This window comes from Cheilinus undulatus, linkage group 16 (assembly GCF_018320785.1).
Source record: "Cheilinus undulatus linkage group 16, ASM1832078v1, whole genome shotgun sequence".
Lineage (NCBI taxonomy): Eukaryota > Metazoa > Chordata > Actinopteri > Labriformes > Labridae > Cheilinus > Cheilinus undulatus.
The window spans coordinates 33704419-33725859 of NC_054880.1; the positions used below are offsets into that span (position 1 = coordinate 33704419).

Here is a 21441-nt window from a genome sequence, read left to right on the forward strand (position 1 = left end):
AGGCAGTGAGCAGCAAATTCATGTTTCCAGTAGTTCTAACTGAGCTCAGGAAACAATCTCACTTAAGTTCCTCTCATATAAAGTTCACATCAACCTAAAGAACCCAGATATGCACATAGCTCTGCACTGCAGCTCACACACAGAACGCTTCTGCAGAAAGGATGGAGGCACTTCTGCAGATGCAGCAGTAACATCTGTACAGCTGCTCTCCTGTCTTGTTAAAAGCCTCTTGGTTCAATATAAAAGTGTCTAATAGACTTAGAGAAGCTGAACTTGACGAGACCCTGAGGAGGATTTACCATGAGCTAATTTGATTACAAGGACCATTAAAGCAAATGCAGCCATGTAGCTGCGAGTACAGCATACGTTATGTGCCATATGTAGCATACCGCACATGTCTGATTGTTTGCTGTGATTTTTATCAAACATGACTGAAGCATTTAATTTACTGCCATGAATGGTTAGAATGTTGGAAAGCTATAGAAACAATTCAGTTCAACAACAAGGTCTTTCTGCAAGGAAAACTGGTAAAACAGAGTTATTGTTGCAGAGAGTTAACAGAGAAGTACTTTTTTATATAAAGCCAGAATTTGTCAGGTTCTCTGTTTTGTCTATTCTTCAGGTTAACCTTGAGAGTATCACACCTCTCCAAGTTAGAGTCAAGCAGAAAGAAAGGAGTGGAAGCTACAAACAGAGCAGCACAAAGAAACGGTCTTTGGTGATAAGGCTTTAGGACTGAAACATTTCAGACATAACTGTAAGAATGTAAGTCTATCACTGCGATAATCAGGGCACAATGGGCATTCTTTCCATGGGTATTATGTTCCCCACATCAAGGCTGTATAATACATGGTATAACAATGTTCCCTCGTGTACTTTAGGGCTGCGATGAAAACGAAGCTCTCTCTGGAACTGTGCAATGATTATTCAGAGGCCTTTTTAATGCAACAGTAACTCAAGGTTATAGGTGGTCAAACCACCAACTTCTCATTTCCAAGTCCTGGTTTTATACTGAAGTGGACAGATGGTCCACAAAGCTGCTAACATTTATTGTTCTGATAGAGAGACAGTTGTTTTTGTCTGTTAATCTGCAAAACTCACTCGACCAAACACTGTTTTTCTGTTCAGGAGGCAAATGTTCCTTTATTTCTTTTCACTTTCAATTTCAGATAGCAATTTAATTTTTGCTCATTATCTGGATACTGGGAGCAGGGCTGCAACCACCAGTTAAAGGTCCAGTTCAAAAGCACAAAACATCCCCAGAGTTCAGTTAAATCCATCATAAAGAAATGGAATCAATATGGCACATCTGGAAATCTGCATCAGGCCGTCCTCACAAACTGAGTGAGCATGCAAGAAGGAGACTAGTGAGAGAGGCCACCTAGACACCTATGACTACTCTGAAGGAGTTACAAGCTTCAACAGCTGAGATGAGAGAGACTCTGCATCAAAGCTTCATAGGAGAGTGGCAAAGAGAAAGCCACTGTTGAAGGAAACTCAGAATAAATCTGGACTAGAGTTCACCAAACGGCTTGTGGGAGACTCCATGGTCAAGTGGAAGAAAGTTTTTTTTTTGGTCTGATGAGACTAAAGTGAACCTTTTTGGCCATCAGAAAAGATGCCAAACACTGCACATCACCACAAACACACCATCCCCACTGTGAAGCAAGGTGGCAGCAGCATCCCGCTGTGGGGATGCTTCTCAGCAGCTGGCTCTTGAAGGTTTGTAAAGGTAGAGCGTAAATGAATGTAGCAAAATGAAGGAAAATCCTGGAGGAAATTCTTATTTAGTCTGTAAGAGGACTATGGCTTGGGAGAAGATTTATTTTCCAGCAAGACAATGAGGCGAAGCATACATAGAAAGCTACAGAGAAATGGTTAAAGACAACAAGGAGAATTTTCTGGAGTCAAAGCCCAGACCTCAATCCAATAAAGTATTTGTGGCTGGACTTGAAAAGGGCTGTTCACACCTGACCCCTGTCTACCTGACAGAGCTTGAGCAGTTTAGGAAAACTGCAGTGACTCTACTAAATACTGACTTGAAGGGGGTGAATATTTATGCAGTCACTTCTTTTACATAATAGATTTTTATTTGTTTAGCATTACTTTGTGGAAATCTGTATTCATTTGGACATTGAAAAGGTTTTTTATTTATTTTGTTAAAAATCCAAATTATATTGACCATGATTGATTTATAAAATCAATAAAAGGGTCAAACATCCAACGGGGTGAAATAATAGCCTGGATTTTAACACATCATCCCTTAATTTGCTTTCACATGTTTCACCACAGCTACACGTGAACCAGCCATGCAAGACAATAATTCATTAAGCTGGCAGTTAGCCGACTTCCATAAAACTTCTTCATGCAGCCCTGGAAGGTATCAGACTCACAACCACATTTAAGCAACTGGTCTGACCTTTTAAAAAGCAAATAAAACCAAACACTTTAAGAATTAAAGGCTCTTTCCTGATGTAACAGTATGGTTAAAAACAAGCCTCTTAGTAAAGTAAGCACTTAAACTGGCACGTGAATATGCCATTTATTAGTTTCACCATTAGAAGCGGAGAACAGGCCAGAGGCTGCACTTCTGATAATTACATGATTTTAAAAAGAAAAAGGAAAAATTTGATGCTGCAAAAATGAAAGGCATGATCAAAATCACAGTAATTTAAAATGAGATAAATGGTCAGGAAAGTATTCCAAACACCACCAAACTTTCCCTTCAGTAGCTAGATCTTCTGAAACATGACAGGAGCCACATTTATAGAAGAGACAGACGTTTTACTTCAGACTCTGATGACTGGAACAATAATCACCATTTGTTTGTGATGTGCTGGTGTGAGAGTTTGACTCCCTGTGAGCTCCAAGAGGATAAAGTAACAGGACACACTATGAACAGAGCAAATCATCGTCACATACAGAATCAGGACTCTTTAAGACAGATGTGTAAAGCTCTTATAAAAACAATCATTCTGTGGAGAAATAAAGTCCTGTTGACTAAACTCAGATCAGTGAATTTTAAACTGCTAAGGCCATTAAGCATCAGGGCTGTTAAGGCAATAACAAAGTCGTATTTAGAAACCAGAATCAGTTCATTTGTCATGTTTACACCGTTTAAAGCTCCTGTGAGGAAGGCTGGGTTTGGGTAGATTTTTGGCACCCCATGTGGAATAAGAGTGAGTCTCATCTTGTTGATCTTGTCCTGTACATGTGTAAAGACTGGTAATCACTGTGGGATTTTGGGCAAAGATGGCCAATCATGGTGATATCTTTAGTCTTGGCTCTAAGCGATTGTCCTACATGGCACAGTAAGACAGGTTGACAGATGGCTGTTGTCATGGTGACGCATAGATAAAATTCTGACAATTTCAAAAATTTAGGATGACCATGTAACAATGTGACTACTGCTACGGCCTACATCGACTGGCCCTGTGGTTCTCAATGTTGGGGTCGCCAGGTGCCTTCCATGAAACAAGGAATATTCTACAATAATCTAAAACTGTATATTTTACCAATTTCTATGCAAATATATGCATAAAAATAGTTTAAAAAAAAATAAACACATGGTTATTTGGCGAGATTTATGCTAAAATCATATTGTGTTTCTAAAAACCCTTAAAATGTAATTTTCCAAACAACTTTTCTTGGATTTGCACGGCTGCATTCAACTCTGCTTTAGCCACCTTCAGGTACAGTGGGGGTCCTCGGTCTCTGGCACCTTTATTTTAGTGGTTGCAGGCGGACAAGTTTGAGAACCCCTGGACAAACCAACCAATTAGAATGCAGCAAGAAATGATGTAACAATAAACGCAATGCTATCGCTAGCAAACAAAAAACTTAGCATTAGAATAGACAACGCCAAAATGCAGAAGTTTGTGGGATTCGAACACAGAGGAAAATCTTGATATCAGGAGACTAAACATTTATCAAAACTTTGGTTGCAATTTCTCATGGAGGTGGTGTTGGGTCCTGATGTCCAACCAGTTGAGAACCACTTCATTAGACCATTTAAAAATGTTAAAAACATAGGGGAAAACAGACATTAAGACAGCCTCATGGGATTTTTTTACATCATACTTATCTAAATGTACACCCTAGACCAGGAGTCGTCAACTAAAATTCTACAAGGTCTGGTTTGAGAACAATTCCTGAAGTTTGAAATGGCTTTTTATGGAACTTGTGATATGTTTCAGTTACCTTGCAAAGCAGATGGATACGCCCGTATGCTCATGATTTCTCATAGTCTTGCTGAGGTGCCTGATCAGCTGGGAACCATTGCACTAGGGGATTTGGTCACGTGACTAGAGAAGTAAACAAATATGGAGGATGTTTGACATCCTCAGCTAACTGTCCTGTTCTGCAGCAAAAAACAAAAGCATTGTAGAGAATATGATCCGCTCACTCTCATCGACAATTACAGGTATAATATCTCAACCTGGAATTGTAAACATCAAACCTGTTTCAGGGGGCAAATTGGGCCTCAAACTGGTCTTAAAATCACATAGTGTAGTCAGCCTATGCTTTTTTTCATGATTTAAACAGATGTAGATTCGTTCCTGAAATGTAATACGGACAACTGCATTGCTGAAAAGGCTCTCACCTGTTATCTCACCCCAGGTTGGACACAATCATAAAAATGACACTATAGAAAAAGTAAATGTTAAAGCTGCTCTCATTTGTTTTTGTATGAGACGTCCTTATTAAGTTCAGTCTGTTTAGAATACTGTTTAAATTCCTCACAGGAGCTTTAAAAACAAACAGAAGTAAAATGAAGGCTTGCTATAGATTAAAGCAGGGTGTACCAGTCTGATAAAGGCTACTCTAGTACAACATTTGGCCCACATCAGTCCCCTCCTGGCTCACTTTTTATCGGTTCCACGCTGCTGAAATGTGCAGCCAGCTCCTGCAGCACGGCTGTCCTGCCCAGGTAATCGTTCCTCCTCTTCTCCATGATCATATCCTCCAAACTCTGGAACTCCAGCACGTGCGAATGTTTGTCCGACATGAAGATTTTCAACCTGTACGGCTGTTTGCCTATCCGGATCTCCCCGCCCATTTTGAACTCCCTCCTGCCGAACATGCACCAGGCTGCAAAACACTCCGAGTTCCTCCAGCTCAGCTCTCGGTCCTTTAAGCCCACCTGCTCCATGGCATTCTGCACCACCATGTCCGCGCCCAGAGCTTTGAATCTGTAAAAGTCGTTGACAATCCTGCACCTCCTGCCTTGACTCGCATCCGTCAGAAAGCTGTTCTTCACCTCGGCTCTGTGCAGGTGCACCACCTGGAAATCCCCCACATAAACAGCCCAGTGTGGGTACTGCCCCGTGGCCACAAACTCCACCAGATCCCCAGCTTTGCATTTGTTAAGTAGATTCTCCGGAGAGTACACCTCCAGGCTGGCACTCTTGGCGCTCTTCTCGTAAATGCACTCCTCTCTGTTGTAGACGGCGCACTCCACCTCGTCGCGCTGATCGTATTGTTTCTCTTCCTGATTCAGGTTTCTCGGTGTGCCATCCGCCGCGCAGCCGTCCTCCAGCTCGTCGTCATCGTTTGAAAAGATATAAGACACACCGATCCGTGGACCGTCCTCCGTGTCCACACCGTTCGGGTCCACTGTGGGAACTTCTGCGTAACTTAAATGTGACAGCCTGTCCATCTGGTTCCCCATGCCGCTGCTCACCTGGCGGCAGCCTGTCTATGTAACACGATCTGATGAGCTGTTACCGGTCGCCAAACATCACCACCATCTGTTACTGAAGCTCGCGGGGTTCAAACTCTCTCAGCTCCGCCGCCAGACAGGCTTTCATCCAAATTACGCATAAGAATAACTCCGTGAAACGATCGCCCGGATAGTCTGATAATTCCCATCAACAAGTGGATTTAGAAGAAGGAAACAAAGTGGTGTCGAGGAGGATTATTCCTCAGGTGGAGCCTTGTAGACTCTCCTGCTGTTTCCCTGCGTAAAGTTCCGCCTGTCAGCTGTCAGACAGGAAACACTGGGAGTTAAAATCCAAAGCTCCCTACTGTATTTACGCCTGGTTAACTAGTCCATGGCGCTGTGCAGCATGTAGATCCGTCCGACTGAAAGCAGATCTGTGTCTCGGCATCGCCACACTGACTCTCCTCTGACACACACACCCAGACACATAACCAGGCTTTTAAAGAGGAAGTGTGCGTCATTTTCATCACAGCATCTCAAATATTCGCTTCTTTCAAGACATCTTAACCGTTACTAAAATAATGAAATAATGCGTTTTTATCTCAAACTTCTATGGTTTGTTGCTCCACTCCATACAAAATGTTTTTAGAGTTACACGTTAGTTACTGCACCATAGTAATAATAAAGGTCAATGATGCTGATTCATTACAGATTTTACAAGAAGGCTATAGTTTAAATATTTCATTGACGTAATTAATAAGCGTTTTATGCAGTAGACAGGGGCAGGCTGCCCATGAGAGGGGATAAAGGGGAGAGTTTCTGGGACCCAGCCAAATAGGGGGCCCATGGAGGTCAGGAAAATCATGGTCCATTGTAAAGTTAAGCTGTAATAACCATATTTAATTTTGAACCTGAGTAATAATCACTCTTATAAAAACAACAATAAAGAGATTTATTGTTGCTGCAGTACAATCTAACCTAATTAAAATGCAACCCCCTTTTCTTAAACCCAAATTTTCTTTTTTACTAATGTTAACAATGTGCATGGGCAAACTGACTAGAATATTTGGAAAGTAACGTCAGATGTCATAGCTAAGCCATGATGTGCAAAACTGACAAGATGCCAGAGACCAAAGTACAAGGGAACTACAAACACGTTAAGAGAGAAATAATGAAATACGGGAGGGAACATTGTGAAAAATGGCAAAAAAGTGGAAAAAAATGGGTTAAAAGAGAAAAAAAAGTGGGTCAAGAAAGGCAGAAAGGGACCGAAAATAGTGAGAAGTGGTTAAAAATGGCAAAAATTGGTGAAGAGATGCAAAAATGGACAAAAAGAGAGAGGTTATGGTGAAAAGTGTTCAAAAAGTGACAAAAATGGTTAAAGAGGCATAATAAATGGGTCAAGAGAGGCAAAAAAGGGGGCAAGACATTGATGGGAAAATGGTGAAAAGCCGTTAAAAATCGCTACAATGGGATAAAAGTGGAAAAATGTGGAAAAACTTGGGAGAAAAGGACAGAAACAGTGATGAAAAGGGTTAAAAAGTTATTCCAACATCAGAACCCTAAGGCAATGGTTGGGGGTTGCATTGGGGGTTGGCCTAAGTTAGAGACGGGTCTAGAGGGTCACTCTTGGGGGTTAAAGAAATAAGGAAGAATGATGTCATTTTCCGTATTTTTAAAATGATATCATCTATAGCACAAAGGGTATTATTTTTCAAAGAAATGCTATTTCTCTGTCCCTCTGATATTTCCATCTTCACAGACATGTAAGGTTTTAAGAAAACCTGAGTTAAACAAATCAAAATCTACGGTGGCCTGGAAGTGAAATACAGAATTAACAAGTCTGAAACACTTTCACAGAGCCTGGAACAAATTTGTTTTAACCAAAATACCGTTACATTTCATGAAACAAATTTACATTAGCAAAAAATTTTTACAAATGACCAAACTAAAATACATTTTACAAACCAACAAGTCCAATTCAACATTAAAAAGTTGGAAAATTGTTATGAAATTGGAAACGAATAATTTTAGTCTTTGTCATTTTGTACCCGATTTTGTAAAATCATATCAAGTTTTGAAAAATGGTTTAGACTTTGACATTTTGCATCAAACTTTGTTCATTTGTATCAAATTTTGTAGACGTGTTTTAGATTTTGAAATATTTGTGTTGCACTTTTTGCACATTTGTTTGGCTTCCATACTTTACCATTTCATGTTGCACTTTTGGGCCACCATAAAAATCCTCTCTGCTTATTTCTACTTTTCTCTGATCAAATGAATTCCACCTGATCAATGACTTAAGTCCAACTGACCTCATCTGACACAGCAGCCTGACAAATTAAAGTTTGTATTATCATCATCATCATTATGTAGCAGGAGCTCCCATCAGTGGATTCATTTTTCATTGAATTATTCAGAATGTACGGAAGCCCTAAGAGGACATGCATTTGTTTTTTATGAGACTTTGTGTTATAATCAGAGATGGAGGCATCAGGAATTACTCTGGTGACTGTTAATAAGTTAACAGAATTCAACTTTGATAACAGTTCATGTACTAGGTCTGTTTAACAGTAACAAAAGTTCCCACTAATGCGAAACTTGTTTAAAGTCTGCCCACTAGGCCGTCAGCGTACTTTCTCCTCATCATCAGGATTATTTGCACAACTGCTGCATTACCCCATACTTCACTAGACGGCAGCCATTCTTGTGATTATGTAAACCATCAAGATCCAAATACAGCAGCCACAATCTAGCTGAAAGCTTGAATATTTAGTGATTGGTTTTACATCAAAGATACTAAACCTCTCAGTGTCAAGTATAAAATAAGTTCTTCCTTGGTGTTTTAACATGTTAGAAAGATACCCCCAACATTATTAAAACATCTTTTAAAAGGTCAGATATTTTGTTCAGTCCTTTTCTTGACTCTGTCTGGATTCCACCATCTAGTCTCCCCCGACATCAGACTGAACTGAGACAAAAAATTAAATATGTTCACGTTTCTTTACATTTTTGACTGCATTATTTTGTTTGGAGGTTTTTTTATTCACTCACATCAAAGATTCAGATCAAAAACCTGCAGTAGAGAAAAAAAGCAGAGCAGAAAAAGCTGCATCCTGCTTTCTACGGTAACTGTGGCTGCAAGAGTTTAAAGGGAACATCTGTGGATACTTTACTGTTTGGACCACCTGTCTCTCCTTAGATGAACTGAAGCTTTGCTGTCATTTACTCTCCTACCATCTCCTAGTGGGACCATAATCTCTCCATTATGTTTGTAGTGTTTAGTAGCCTTCATGTACTCTCTCTCATTATGGGCTCTTCTCTCACTACTGTATCCCACAGGGCCCAGAAATGGCACATGCTGCAGCAGTTTGTGAGTGAGCGTACCTGTCCTGGAAACGGTGGCGCTGTGAGTGAGAGATGCTAATGGTGTGAGCAAATTCAACACTAAAAAGAAGCAGCCTGTCTGAAAAGAGCGAGAAACCAGCTTTAACAGGGCAGGCTGACCTGAGTCTGACCTCAGCACTGAGCTGAGCACCCACAGGAGGGAACTGTTACAAAAAATGACTGCAAAGTCACCCGGTACAGTAGATATGACAGAGGACGCGTCTCGACAGCAGAAGTGATCTTTTTGTCCCTCATGAGTCTGGTTTAACAGGTTGAAAGACCTCATTGTCCACGGTGGACTCAGCAGATTAGCATAGAGGCTTTAGAGCTCTGCTTGAAGACTATCAGGTTAATTAAGAGACTGAGCTTTACCAGAGCTGCTCACTATCACACTGTGAGATTTCAAACCTTACGTAAGCCACACTGAATGGTCTTCCTGTTTAGTAATGTTTGACCCAGGTTACAGGGTTTAGATCAGATTTTTTCACACAGGTTTAGAGGTCAAGACAAAACCGGGCAAAAGGTTTTAGGAAATAGTAAATTCCCTGGCATTTGGTTTCCATCACAGAACTGCACATTTAAAGGGATACTTCGGGATTTTTGAAGTTGGGTTGGTATGAGGTGTTTGGCTCAGAGATCCGGCGCATGGTGGCTATACATGGGATTGTTTTATCCACGTAGTTTAACAAGATTTACGTAAAAAGAGGCTAAGAAAATATGTTGGCTCGTCTGAACAATGTGTCAAAAACTTGACCCATTTTTGCCTCTTTGACCAATTTTTCCACACTTTTTAACTGCTTTTCACCATTTTTGCTAATTTTTGTCTCTCTCAACCAATTTTTGCCATTTTTTAAACAAATTTTCTTCATGTTCCCTCCCCTTTTTGTCTTTCTTGACCCTTTTTGTGTCTTTTTAGCCATATTTGCCTTTTTCCCCAGTTATTTCATTATTTACCCCTCAAAGTTATTTAACCCCCAGTCCCTCCTTTCCCTCTCAAAGCCCTTTTTGGACATTGGATATATTTGAAATTATTAAACATGAAACCTTTTTTTTTTTGTCCTCAACTCTAGTCCTTCTCATGTATAGAAAATGTGAATTAATTTTCATTGTTTTAACCCTATAAATGCCAGTTAATTTACATGCTTCTTCTAGCCAAAAATGACAAAAAATGAATTATTTTACATTTGATAAATGCAAAGTGGATTTTTTTGTGCAGGGATCATCAGTCTGGGATATGTCAATGATTATCAGCAATGCTGATTTTGACAGACTATTACATTTTGTGCAGTTACAACAAATACACAAAAAAATCACACTTTCCCTCTTAAAGCCCTTTTAGGACATTGGCTATATTTAGGAATATTAAACATGAAAGAAAAAATGTTTTTGTTTTTTTTTTGTCCTGAACTCCAGTCCTCCTCATATACAGCAAATGTGAATTCATTAATTTACATAATTTTAACCCTATAGATGCCAGTTTATTTAAATAATGCCACTTATTAGCATGTGCACCTGTATAAACAAGTGGACGCACATGGCTGTATTGTTTACATTCTACTCTGCAGGGATTAGCTGTGTCTTGGGTCTAAACTTTTATTTCTGATGCAGACATAGTTGCAAAGTTCATGTTAATGAAACGGGATTTTAAATCATCTTTTATCTTTCACTTCAAAGACATAAATCAAAGAAAATGCCATAAGAACCGCTGATTATACCACATCTTTCTTGTGCGTAAACACATGCACACCAACACGCACACGAACATACCTTCAATATAACAGGAATACAGGATGCAATTTTCAAATGAACAATCTTTGTTTTTAACCCTCTAAATTGCCATAACCCTGAAAGTAGCATGTGTTCACCACTGTTGATTCATGATTCAACAAGGGAGGGCAATTACTTTTTCACATGATAGGTTTGGATTTTTTCTCCTTTAATAAATAAAATCATAATTTGGAAACTGCAGTTAGTATTTACTTGGGTTGTCTTTGTGAGATTTTAAAATTGTTTGATGATCCGAAACATTTTAGTGTGATAAATATGCAAAAAATCATAATCAGTCATCAGAAAGGGGGGAAATTTTTCACGGCACTGTTGTCTGCATGTTAGCATACCACTAAGAACAGCACTAGCCTTTGTCATGTTTCAATGTTTCCCTTTTTTGTCTTTTTCTACACAGATAAACTAGTACTACTTTTATCTCTTTTAGTCTTCAGTGTATTTAGTGGTAAATTTCTGTCGTGACCTGATGGTAATGAAACACAATTCAAAGTAACTTTATCTGCAGCTCTACTTCCACTTTCAGACGATAAGCAGCCACTATCATTTTACTATCACTGACCTTTCAAAAACCAGTCCTGCTCTCTGTCAAACCTTTTTATCCCTCTTTTTATTTCTCCCATTTCATCCTTAAACTCTGCAGCAGAGAAACACAGGTGGAGTGAAGAAATAAAAAACAGAGAGTGAATTCAGCGGTGAATTACACCTTTCCTGGGTGTCAGCAGCAGGTCTGAGGGTGTTAGCAGAGAAATGAACTGTTTGACTGATGAAATGCAGCACATTTGATATCTTCTCAGAGCTTCCTATCCTCAGGTGGCATGACCCAGTTTTCACCCCTGGTGCCCTGCTGGTGACACATTGTAATTTGTGGTGCTGGGAAATTACTGGAGCAGGGAGACCTGGGAGACATGAGCAATTAGGTGAGGGTCCACCTGGCAGGTGGTAGCAAGGCTACCAGGGTCTAAATGAGGGATAAAGAGGAGAGCTTTCTGGGGCCCAGCCAAACTGAGGGCCCATGGAGGTCAGCAAAATCATGGTCCATTATAAAGTTAAAGGGGACATACTCTTACTCTTTTAAGACAAATTCATATTAGTCTCAGAGGTCCCCAAAACATGCCTGTGAAATCTGTGGCTGAAAAAAAACCCTCTGTTTCATCCCCGCTCATAACGAGCTGTTTCTGTGTCTGTGGCTTTAAATGTTGTTGAGCTGTCTGACTCTGCCCCTCTCAGGAAATGGGTGTAGCTCTCTTGATCTTGCTTTCAGCTGGCAGAGGAGAGGAGGATCAGGAGAGGAGGGTGGAACTTTCTTCCAAACGTGGAGGGCCAACCAAACCTGGGGGCAGTCCTAGCTCCCCACATGACATCATGAGGGGAAAATCCAAGAACGGCTCGTTGTAGCACACATTTTCTGAAAGGTTGAGAAAGAGAGTGGGGGAGGGAATGGATTTTCCTATGACTTATTTTTTTTACATGAATAACATTCATTTTTTTCAAAGCAACAAATATCTTTATTTTATTCATTTGTGCTGAAGCTTATAACCTTCTTAAAAATGTAAATCCCTTTTCTGAAAAACGGAATCAAATGGGTTAAAAATGGCAAAAAAAAATTGGCAGAAAAGGCAGTGAAACAGGATTTTAGAAGTAATAGAAATGGGTAAAATGTGATTAAAGTTAGAAAATAGCTGTAAAAAATATAGGAAAATGTGGCAAAAATGGGTCATAAAAAAGTGGTAAAAGGATTAACAGTTGTAAAACTGGCTTTAAAGTGTATTAAATGTGTTGAAATTGTATTAAAAAATGGGGAAAATTTGGTTTAACTGGCAAAATGGGTTGACTGAGGCAGAAAAATAGGCAGTAAGTGGCAGAAATGGGTTGAACTGGCAAAAATGGGCACAACAAATAGTTAAATGTGGATACAATGGGTGTACAAAGCGGTGAAAAGGGGTTAATAATGGCAATAATGGGACAACAGTGGCAACAGTGGGCAGAAAGTGTCAACAATTGGTTAAGATGTCTCACAAATGTGCAGAAAAAGTGGTGGAAAGGGTTTTTAAAGTTGCAAAAACATCTTAAAAGTAAAAGAATGGGCATAAAATTTGATGAAATTGTGTTTAAAAGTGGCAGAAATGGGTGTAAATTATGCAAAACTGGTGAAAAGCAAGAAATAACAAAATATGGCAGGAAAAGTTGTTAAAAGGTGTTACCAAAAAAAAAAAAAAACTTTCAACATTAGGACTCAATATTAGTTTAACATGCTTTTCAGCATCAAAATGAGGTAACTGTTAGCCATGATGCTAGCACCAATGCTACTAATATTACACACATGCACTGATGACATCAATTAACTAGAAAAGCACTTAGAAAACGCAGACCTCCGCCATTAGCTCTATCTCCCAATATTAAAGAATCCTTTTAAAAAAATCCTGGATCCAGACGGTGATCCAGATCACTCCCAAAATCTAATTCGCTGATTACTCTCTCCCCGGTGGGGTGGAGACATGGTAAGGCAAAGCATTGGCTTTGCTACATGTGGACTGTCATGGCAGAAGCACCCATGGTCTCACCGGATGACTGAAAGTCATGGCAGAGGGTGAATATTCCTCTGTTCCTCCCAGCATTGTGAGTATTCTCGCTACAATTTGCTGTCTTTCTGTCTGTTGCGCTCCGACTCATCTCCTCGACTGGGCGTGCGTCTTTTAAACTCTATAAACTCCAAAACTTTGAATAGAAACACACCAAAAACTGGGATGCTGCTGGGATTGACGTTACTCATGTCCGCCATCTCCTGGTGGAAAGTGGTAACAGCGCAGACTTCCACCATTAGCCCTATCTCCCAATAGTAGAGAATCCTTTCAAAAATTCCTGGATCCAGATGGTGAACCAGATCACTCCCAAAATCTAATCAGTTCTTCCTTATGCCATTTCTGACATTTCCTGAAAATTGCCTGAAAATCCATCCATGACTTTTTGAGTTATGTTGCTAACAATCAAACAAACAAACCCACCCAATCACATAGCCTCTTTGGCGGAGGTAATCACAACTTTGGAGGGCCTGTTCTCTGGGTTTTGGTCAATTCTGTGGAGTGGCCTGCCTGGTAGTTTTTTGTGAAATAATTTTTTCTCTGTGTGCAAAGTAAAATAATGTTAGCATCCAAAATAAAACTAGCATGTCTGGAAAGCTGGGTTTAGAATTCTTTATCTGTTTAACAGCACATGGGAAATACTTTTTACAAAAAGGCCATTTTCATAGTGGGGCTTATAAATTCTTCCTCATCTGTAAATCATTTGGGCTGTCGCAGCTCTGTCGAACCTGCTGGCCACCGTACACAAAGGCAGGTGTACCAGTATGTACTTGAGGCAGATGGAGGGAGCGTCCGTATCTTACTCCTCCAGCTCCATCTGTTCCACCTGGCTTGGGAAAACAGCGTGTAAGGCTTATTATCATGTAATGTGATTGGCTACATGTCTGAGCTGCAGCACAAAACCGCAGGATAACAAACACTAGGAGCCATTTTCAAGGAGGAAAAATTTATTACATATTTATTTATACTTTCATATACTTTTTACATATTTATTTGTAATAATCATAATATGTATCTGGAGCAGAGGGTTGATGAGGAGCAGGGATGGAAGGAAAAGGCGTGTAGAAGGAATGTCACTTTCTTCTTTTTTACCGGTTTAATTATTAACTCTGTCATGATATTTACAGTCCCATTAAACAAGCTACAACAAAGAGTTTCTAAAATATATGGTGACATATAAAACTATCATTTTTCAAACACTGTGGTGGATTTATGCCAGTGGGACGGGGGGCAGGGATCCGAGATGACCGAGTACTGTAACTAGATAACAGACATGAAAGGTGGGTGTGTATGAAAACACACCAAAAGTGAGGTGTACAATACACACGCATACACAACATACGCACGACAGTTTCTACACAGTCTTCATGCTTCAACAGGACCTTTTAATAATCTCTTTTTTTAAAAACAACCACAGGTGGGCCAAGAACTGCAGAAGGCAGAGTCCTTCAAAATAAAAGAGAAACTAAGGCTAACTTTGAATGTGATAAAAAGCCAGGAGATTTACAGAGTTTATGGAGGGCCAACATCCATCCCACAGGTCAAAGCTTCCATCTCTTTAACCTCCTTAGACCCTGCATGCACATATAAGGACATTACATTTGGCTGTCCCACATCATTAGATTTTCTGCTATTAGAATTTTTGAGTCTAGAATCTCCATTAAAGTTGAATAAATTAGCTGGAAACACTGGAAGAATTTGCTGTTTAGATAATTTGGAGAATTTGCTCAGAAATTATCAGGTATTTTCATGGATATTCAGGGGATATGTTTGTGTATTTTGGAGAATTTCATTGAAAGATTCAGAGAAACTGCTTTGAATTTTTTGGGTATTTTCATGGAATGTGGGAAATTTATTCTTAAATTTTTGGGAATTGGATTGGGAATTTAGGGGTAGGGGTTGACCTTTAATATTTTCAGCAATATCATAGAAATTTGTGGGATTTGGGGATGTTTTCCATTGTTTTTGTTGGATTTGAGGAATTTCTAAAATAGTTTTTACAGAATTTGCAGAAAATTTGAAAGTAATTTTCTATTAATTTGCTTTGATATTTGGGAAATTTGCTAAAAAAATTGAAGGAATTTTTTTGGAAAAGATTTATAGGAATGATTAGGCTTTATGATAAAGTTTTGAGGACTATTCAAAGAAAAATGGGGCTACTATTAGGAAGGACTCACTGAGAAGCTAGTATATACAGCATAAGAGAGGGGTAGAGTTTCTCTGTGTAATTTAGTGATTTTTAAGTAAAAATGGGTCAAGAAACAATGTTGGCTCAAACTTACACTCTTTCAAAAACATTAAAAGCTTCTGTCAAAGCCCACATGCCCAAGCAGTACAGCTAAACAGGAGATGATGATTCACTGTGGTGGAAGAACACATGGCCGAACTTTGCATTGCAAAATAGTGCCAAACACAGAGGCTTTCTGGGTGAAAAATAAAATATTTCAAAAACTTTCATTTGAGCTGATACTGTTTCTTGGCCCATTTTTACATAAAACTCTCTAAATACTGCAGAGAAACCATACCCTTTTCTTCCCTGTAAGTACGACCAGTGAGTCCTTCTTAAAGGGCCAGCGCTCACTGAAATCTCCGGAGGGTAGTGCCCCTACTATTGCTACCAAATATATCCCTTTAATGGGAAACTTTAAAAATATGTGAAAGACTTTTCACTGAAAAATTTGGTAATTTTTTTGTAAGATTAGGGAATTTTTCTTGGTCTTTGAAAAGTAAAATTTCCCTAAAGGTTTCTGCTTAAACTTATCAGACCTTACTGATCCCAAGTACATGGAAGAAACTCAAATACTCTACAAACAAAAGCTCAGGTCTCAGGAGGTTAAACTACAGAGCACATTTTCTAAACAGAATCCCTTCAAGTGTGAGGCGATCTGGTCGAGAGTGCACCACACAGCGCTGCACACAAACTGGAGTGAGTCCAGAGGGAGATACTGGCAGCAGACAACAATGGCAGCAGGCCCGGGTCACACACAGACATGACTGTTCCCTCTCTCAGCTTCACAACAATAATCTAAATAAAGGGGTTGACTGGTGGAAGCTTGTGGCCACTTAACTGGTTATTTACACTCATTGAAATGCACATAAATCATCGCAAAAGGCAGAAACAGAATAAAAAAAAAAAAACTAAAGATGCAAAACCGAATCTAGAGTTTGATCAAAGACCTGTCAGTGTGAGATTGGCTGAGATGAGTCATAAGGCAACAAAATCAAAGAAAAACATTCAAAGATTCTCTTAAAATCATTACACATGAAAAGAAAATGGTCTTTGGTTCCTCTTTACTGAGAAAAATCATAAAAAACAGCAGTTTCTTTAATACCCACTTTTTTCTAACATGTCCAAGTTTCCAAAAGGAAACATTTTTTATGGCAAACACCAGCTCTGAATGAAATAATGTGCGCATAACACGGGATCAAACCTTTACATTAAAAAAACATGAAATTACTTCATCCACAGGCTTGGAGAAATCCTGCGCAGTGCAAATTATAAATGCCCCCGATACTGATTACAAGTGAAGAGGAAAGTATTTTTAATGGTGCGTGTTGTGCAACAGCATCATGCATCATCAGATCACTAAACATGAGACAACACAGGGGAGGATGGGGGTCTTTATCTGTACTCCAGGTCAAAGACGTGGTCCTCTTAGATGCATATCTTCGATTATTCCTGAAGAAGTTTGTTCAACACTTTTTTAAACATCTATACAATATCAAACACTTTACACTCGGCTTTCAATGATCACAACACATCCACTGATTGAAGGGGGGTGGGGGGCTCGTCAGCGGAGAGAAGACATCCGCTTAATCGCTCTTCCATGTGGCGTGCTGTTGACCTGCATTGTTGTTTTATACTGAGATAATAGCACCACTCCAACAGATAACACTGCCGTGCTACGAACACAAGGATTCACAGAGGGGGGGGGAGCGGAGGAGGGGTTTCAAACTAGTGTCTGAGGATGAGTCCTCATACGATGATGACAAAGTGCTGGCGAGGACTTTCCCACGATGGAATGAAAGCGTTTCCTCGTGAGCAGATATGAAGATGCAGTGTTGGACCTCGATTAAGAATCTTCTCATAAACTCTCTGTGGTTTTTTTGTGTGTGTCTGGAGGGGAGGGGTTAGTTTATGTGGGCTGGTCCTTCTGCAGAGCGGAGATGTCCAGAGGAGGCGGGGCCCGCCCGCTCCACTCCTTCAGCTGCCCGTCCTTGAAAAGGAGGTTGAGGGCGGGCAGGGGGACGCCGGACTCGGCCGGGGGCTGACTGAGAGGGTTCGACACGCCGCTGTCCAGGTCAGAGGTCAGGTTACCATTCTGCCAATAGAGGAGAAGGAGTCAGGGATCAGGACACAGAAAGGGGGGGCACACGTGGGAGCAGGTACAGGTCTCCAGAGAGGAAAAATGTCACCAAGAAGAAAAATGGCTTCTGTCTGATGAACTATCAGAGGAGATTTAGAAAAACTAGGGCTGTCAGTGTTAACACAGCATGATTAAGGTCTGAACTCAACACACTGAATCTTTAATACTGTATTCATCACATGCTAATTTATCATTTAAGGCACACTGTAGTTCAGCTACTGTAGCAGGGCAACAGCTTGATTCTACTAATCATCACTGAATCTAGACCGGGGTAATCAACTACATTTGAACATGGGCCAGATTTTGTTTTGACAAACGCTGTGAGGGCCAGACATTCAAATGTACTACATAAGATCAATATTTTGGTCTAATCTACATATTACTGTATTAGTGTTCGTATTTCCTTCCATTTGCTGGCATTAAAAATGGAAACTGCCAGTCACAGAGAAGAGATTAAGATATATGGCCCCATATTACTGAGGTTGTCCATCACTGTGTTTTGCACTACTATATTGTGTCCTAAATGGTGAGAGACGTGCAGGAAACAAGTCTTTTCTTTTAAATCAGACAGGGAAAATTGCATTATCATGCATTATCTTTACTAATGATGGCTGACAGGTGAATTTCTGTAAAATTGGGTTAATTGTAAGCCATTCCTGACGTTCTCAAGGAGTCTAAGTAGGATGCCTGAAAACAGACTCATAGCCTCTGTTCTCTACTTCAGAGTATCTGTGTATAGCCTTTAAAATGTATTGGCATTGCTACAGCCCTCCACCCTCTCTGATGTTACATCCAGAGGATTTTTAAAAACAGCGGGGAGAGAAAGAAGCAGGTAGTTCAAGTCGCTCCTCTGCTACTGAACCTGTAGCTAACTTTTCGTCATTGTTATGCCTGCCTTCCTCTTCTTCGTTGTTTCTTTAAAAGTGGTTAGCAAAATGTTACAAGGATTAGAGCCAGCTATACTGGCAGGTAATACTGTCATCTGTGGTTGCCGCTTTTCTCCATTCACCAAACTGTGAAGGTTGATGAATACAACTACTGTTAGACCCCTTATCATGACATCATAACTGTGTGAACATATGCAAATAGGGTCAGAATACTCCTTTAAATCAGCAGAGAGGCAGGATGCCAACATATAATCATAAACTACAGATTTTTCTGGAAGTTTTCATCTCTATTAAACAAGTTTTCCCTTGCTGCTTTCTCCACAGGGGGCTCCAAAATTCCAAAGTTCCCAAGAGCTTTAATCAGACTGAAAAACAGTTTAATCAACTAAAAATGATTATCAATTACCCCCAATTGACTCAATCTTCAAAATTGAATTTCCGGCTGCCCATATTTTCAAAATACATAATTTTATTTCATCTCTGTCAGTACTGCGGAGGAAACGCTTTCATTCATGTCCATGTGTCAGACAGAGCAGAGTGTTTTTACCTGGAATGACTGAACGAAGCTCAACACCTTCAGCGAAAGCTTTCGGCTGGAGTGAAGAAGCTCTTGAAGACTGAAAAAAAAACACCAAAAAAATTGCTTTGTGTCCTCACTGAAACATACTTTACTCATTCTAAAACCAAAGCTGTGTTTCTGCAGACGCTGGCTGGGCTTTTTTTCCTCACCTTTCGTTGCTGCACAATTTATGTGAAGCGATTTTTCGACACACTTTGCGGTTGAGCTCAGAGCTGAAGAGGGGCATGCCAAAGCACAGTTCAAGAGGGACCCACTCATCTTCGATTGAAAGAGCTGGAGGAGAGATTGGAGAGGGGTGTGAAGAACTTGCATGACGACATGAAACACCAGGAATACTGATAGTCTGGTTCTGGACCTGAACTGTCTCTTTACTATCTTATTTATTTATATAAATTTATTCAACAAGGAGAGCCTCCTTGAGATCATTAATCTCATCTTAAACAACACATTCAACTCACACCTTCAAATAAAGCATGCTAGGGATATTCTCAAATTTATAACATACTGTCTGTCTTTCCTTTGCCGTCCCCGTTGTTTTCCTCTGTCACAAGCTCAAAGGACTCAGTGCTGCCGTTTGTGTCCAATCCTCCACCCAGATGTGTGTCCCCTTGAAGAGAAGGAACAGGTTTCCATTCAAGAAAAGGCAAGTTTCTGGTAATGGCTAAAGCTCTTGATTAATAGAGCGTGCTCTTCTCACTCTATTGCACGGATATAAACAAGCACAGTGAGCAGATAAGCTGCATTTCCACCAGATGGTCCAGGTTGATTGAGCAAAAAAAAAAAAAAAAAAAAAAAAAAAAATACGGTAATCACTTGGTGGGCTGTGTTGATTTGAAATAAAACTGGAGTATCAACCAGAGTAGCCACATTCAGCACAGGCATGTGGAAGCTAACCTGCAGGGTGGACCCAAAGCTGGAGCTGCTAGCACTGCTAACATTAGCCACACTCTACAAACCAAATAACAATAACAAAAGTTGATCAGCAGACAATTTTAAATAAAGGGCACTCACATTTGTCTACTTTATCTGTGTTGGTTGGTCTGAATAACGAAGTATTTGACCTATGAAGAAAACGGTCAACCAGGAACATCTTCAGCGCCCACGTCTTTTAGAAATGCAGCTGTTTCAAGTTCATTTCCATTGCCATTTCATTTTTTATTTCCTGTCAATCAAGTGTTTTTTTGTGTTAGATTGATATATTTAGTATTTGTGCTGAATGCACAAATACTTTATGATTTATGTTGGATCTCTATAAATAATATAAAAAAGAGCATAACTTTAGACCATTGGTTCCCAACCTGGGGTCCGGGATCCCCCAGGGCAGATGCCAAAGATTTTGGGGAGGGAGGACCTTTGTCTGCTCTGAGGCTGCAAAAATTAGATTTGCAAATATTGACTAAAACCATAAAAAAGCAGTTCTTAATAAAGGTATTTTGATAAGAAAAACATGCAACTGCTTATTTAGGTTTTTATCAGTGAAACAATTACAATGTATATTGATTTTTGGTGACAGTGTGTCACTTTTTCTTCTCTCTTAGGTCCTGGGGGGGCTCCGCTTTTCTTAGGTACATGTAGGGGGGCTCAAAGGAAAAATGGTTGGACAACACTGGTCTGGACCTATATTTTTGTAAAGTGTCTTCACATGACATTTGTTATGAACTGGTGCTAAATAAATAAGCAGCTTCTCTCCTGCCCTACAGAAACATTTTGGTGACCTTATTATCATCACCATCAAAATAAACTACCTCTGCATTAGCACGGTTATCTATTTCAAACAAAATATTTGATCTTTGAGGAAGATTTAATCAGTAAATTTCAAACTAAAGGCTGACACTGTTCGATCCATGTCCATTACCAAAGGCTATCACAATCAAGGCTACAATTATGCAGACAAACAGTATAATTAAAGTGGACTGTGAGCACTCTCTATCTAATTTGCACCATCAGCGCTAATAGCCATCAAAGGTGAGGACATCCTAACTGATTTAACTTTGTGCCTTGTCCCACATTTACCTCTGCACTCTGCTGTGTCGCTGGCCCGGCGCCGGTGCCTGTTGTTGGAGTTTAGCATGGTGATGTAGCCGCACTGATGCTCCAGGTCAACGTGCTCCTTCAGCTTCTGCAGGGACTTGTGCGTGCACATGTTGGAGTAGGAGAACTCTGCACAGAAAGAGAACACAAACACTGAGTGTTG

General features: G+C 39.9%; 2 protein-coding genes across 2 annotated transcripts in view; both read right to left on the reverse strand.

Moving 5' to 3' along the window:
* Positions 1–2546: 2546 nt before the first annotated feature.
* On the reverse strand, positions 2547–6102 carry lratd2a (LRAT domain containing 2a). Its single transcript, XM_041808063.1, has 2 exons — positions 4867–6102; positions 2547–2892 (listed from the first exon to the last, which is right to left on the reverse strand). The coding sequence occupies exons 1-2, from the start codon at positions 5669–5671 to the stop codon at positions 2816–2818; spliced, it is 882 nt and encodes a 293-aa protein (XP_041663997.1). The 5' UTR covers positions 5672–6102; the 3' UTR covers positions 2547–2815.
* A 10585-nt stretch (positions 6103–16687) lies between these two features.
* Positions 16688–21441, reverse strand: part of fam91a1 (family with sequence similarity 91 member A1) — a 32731-nt gene continuing 27977 nt past the window's right edge. Inside the window, exons 20-24 of the mRNA XM_041809211.1 lie at positions 21261–21407; positions 19753–19854; positions 19397–19520; positions 19215–19284; positions 16688–17735 (exon numbers count right to left, since the gene is read on the reverse strand). Coding sequence (XP_041665145.1) covers positions 17550–17735; positions 19215–19284; positions 19397–19520; positions 19753–19854; positions 21261–21407 — 629 coding nt within the window. The 3' untranslated portion in view covers positions 16688–17549. The remainder of the gene's footprint in view (positions 17736–19214; positions 19285–19396; positions 19521–19752; positions 19855–21260; positions 21408–21441) is intronic.

Bases quoted from the DNA above. Each gene is read 5' to 3' on its own strand.
- lratd2a (XM_041808063.1), bottom strand. From the start codon at position 5,671: ATGGGGAACCAGATGGACAGGCTGTCACATTTAAGTTACGCAGAAGTT. The intron at 2,893-4,866 runs GTGAGCCAGGAG...CTCTGTTCATAG, and splicing joins CAGCGTGGAACCGATAAAAA to TGTGTCCTGTTACTTTATCC.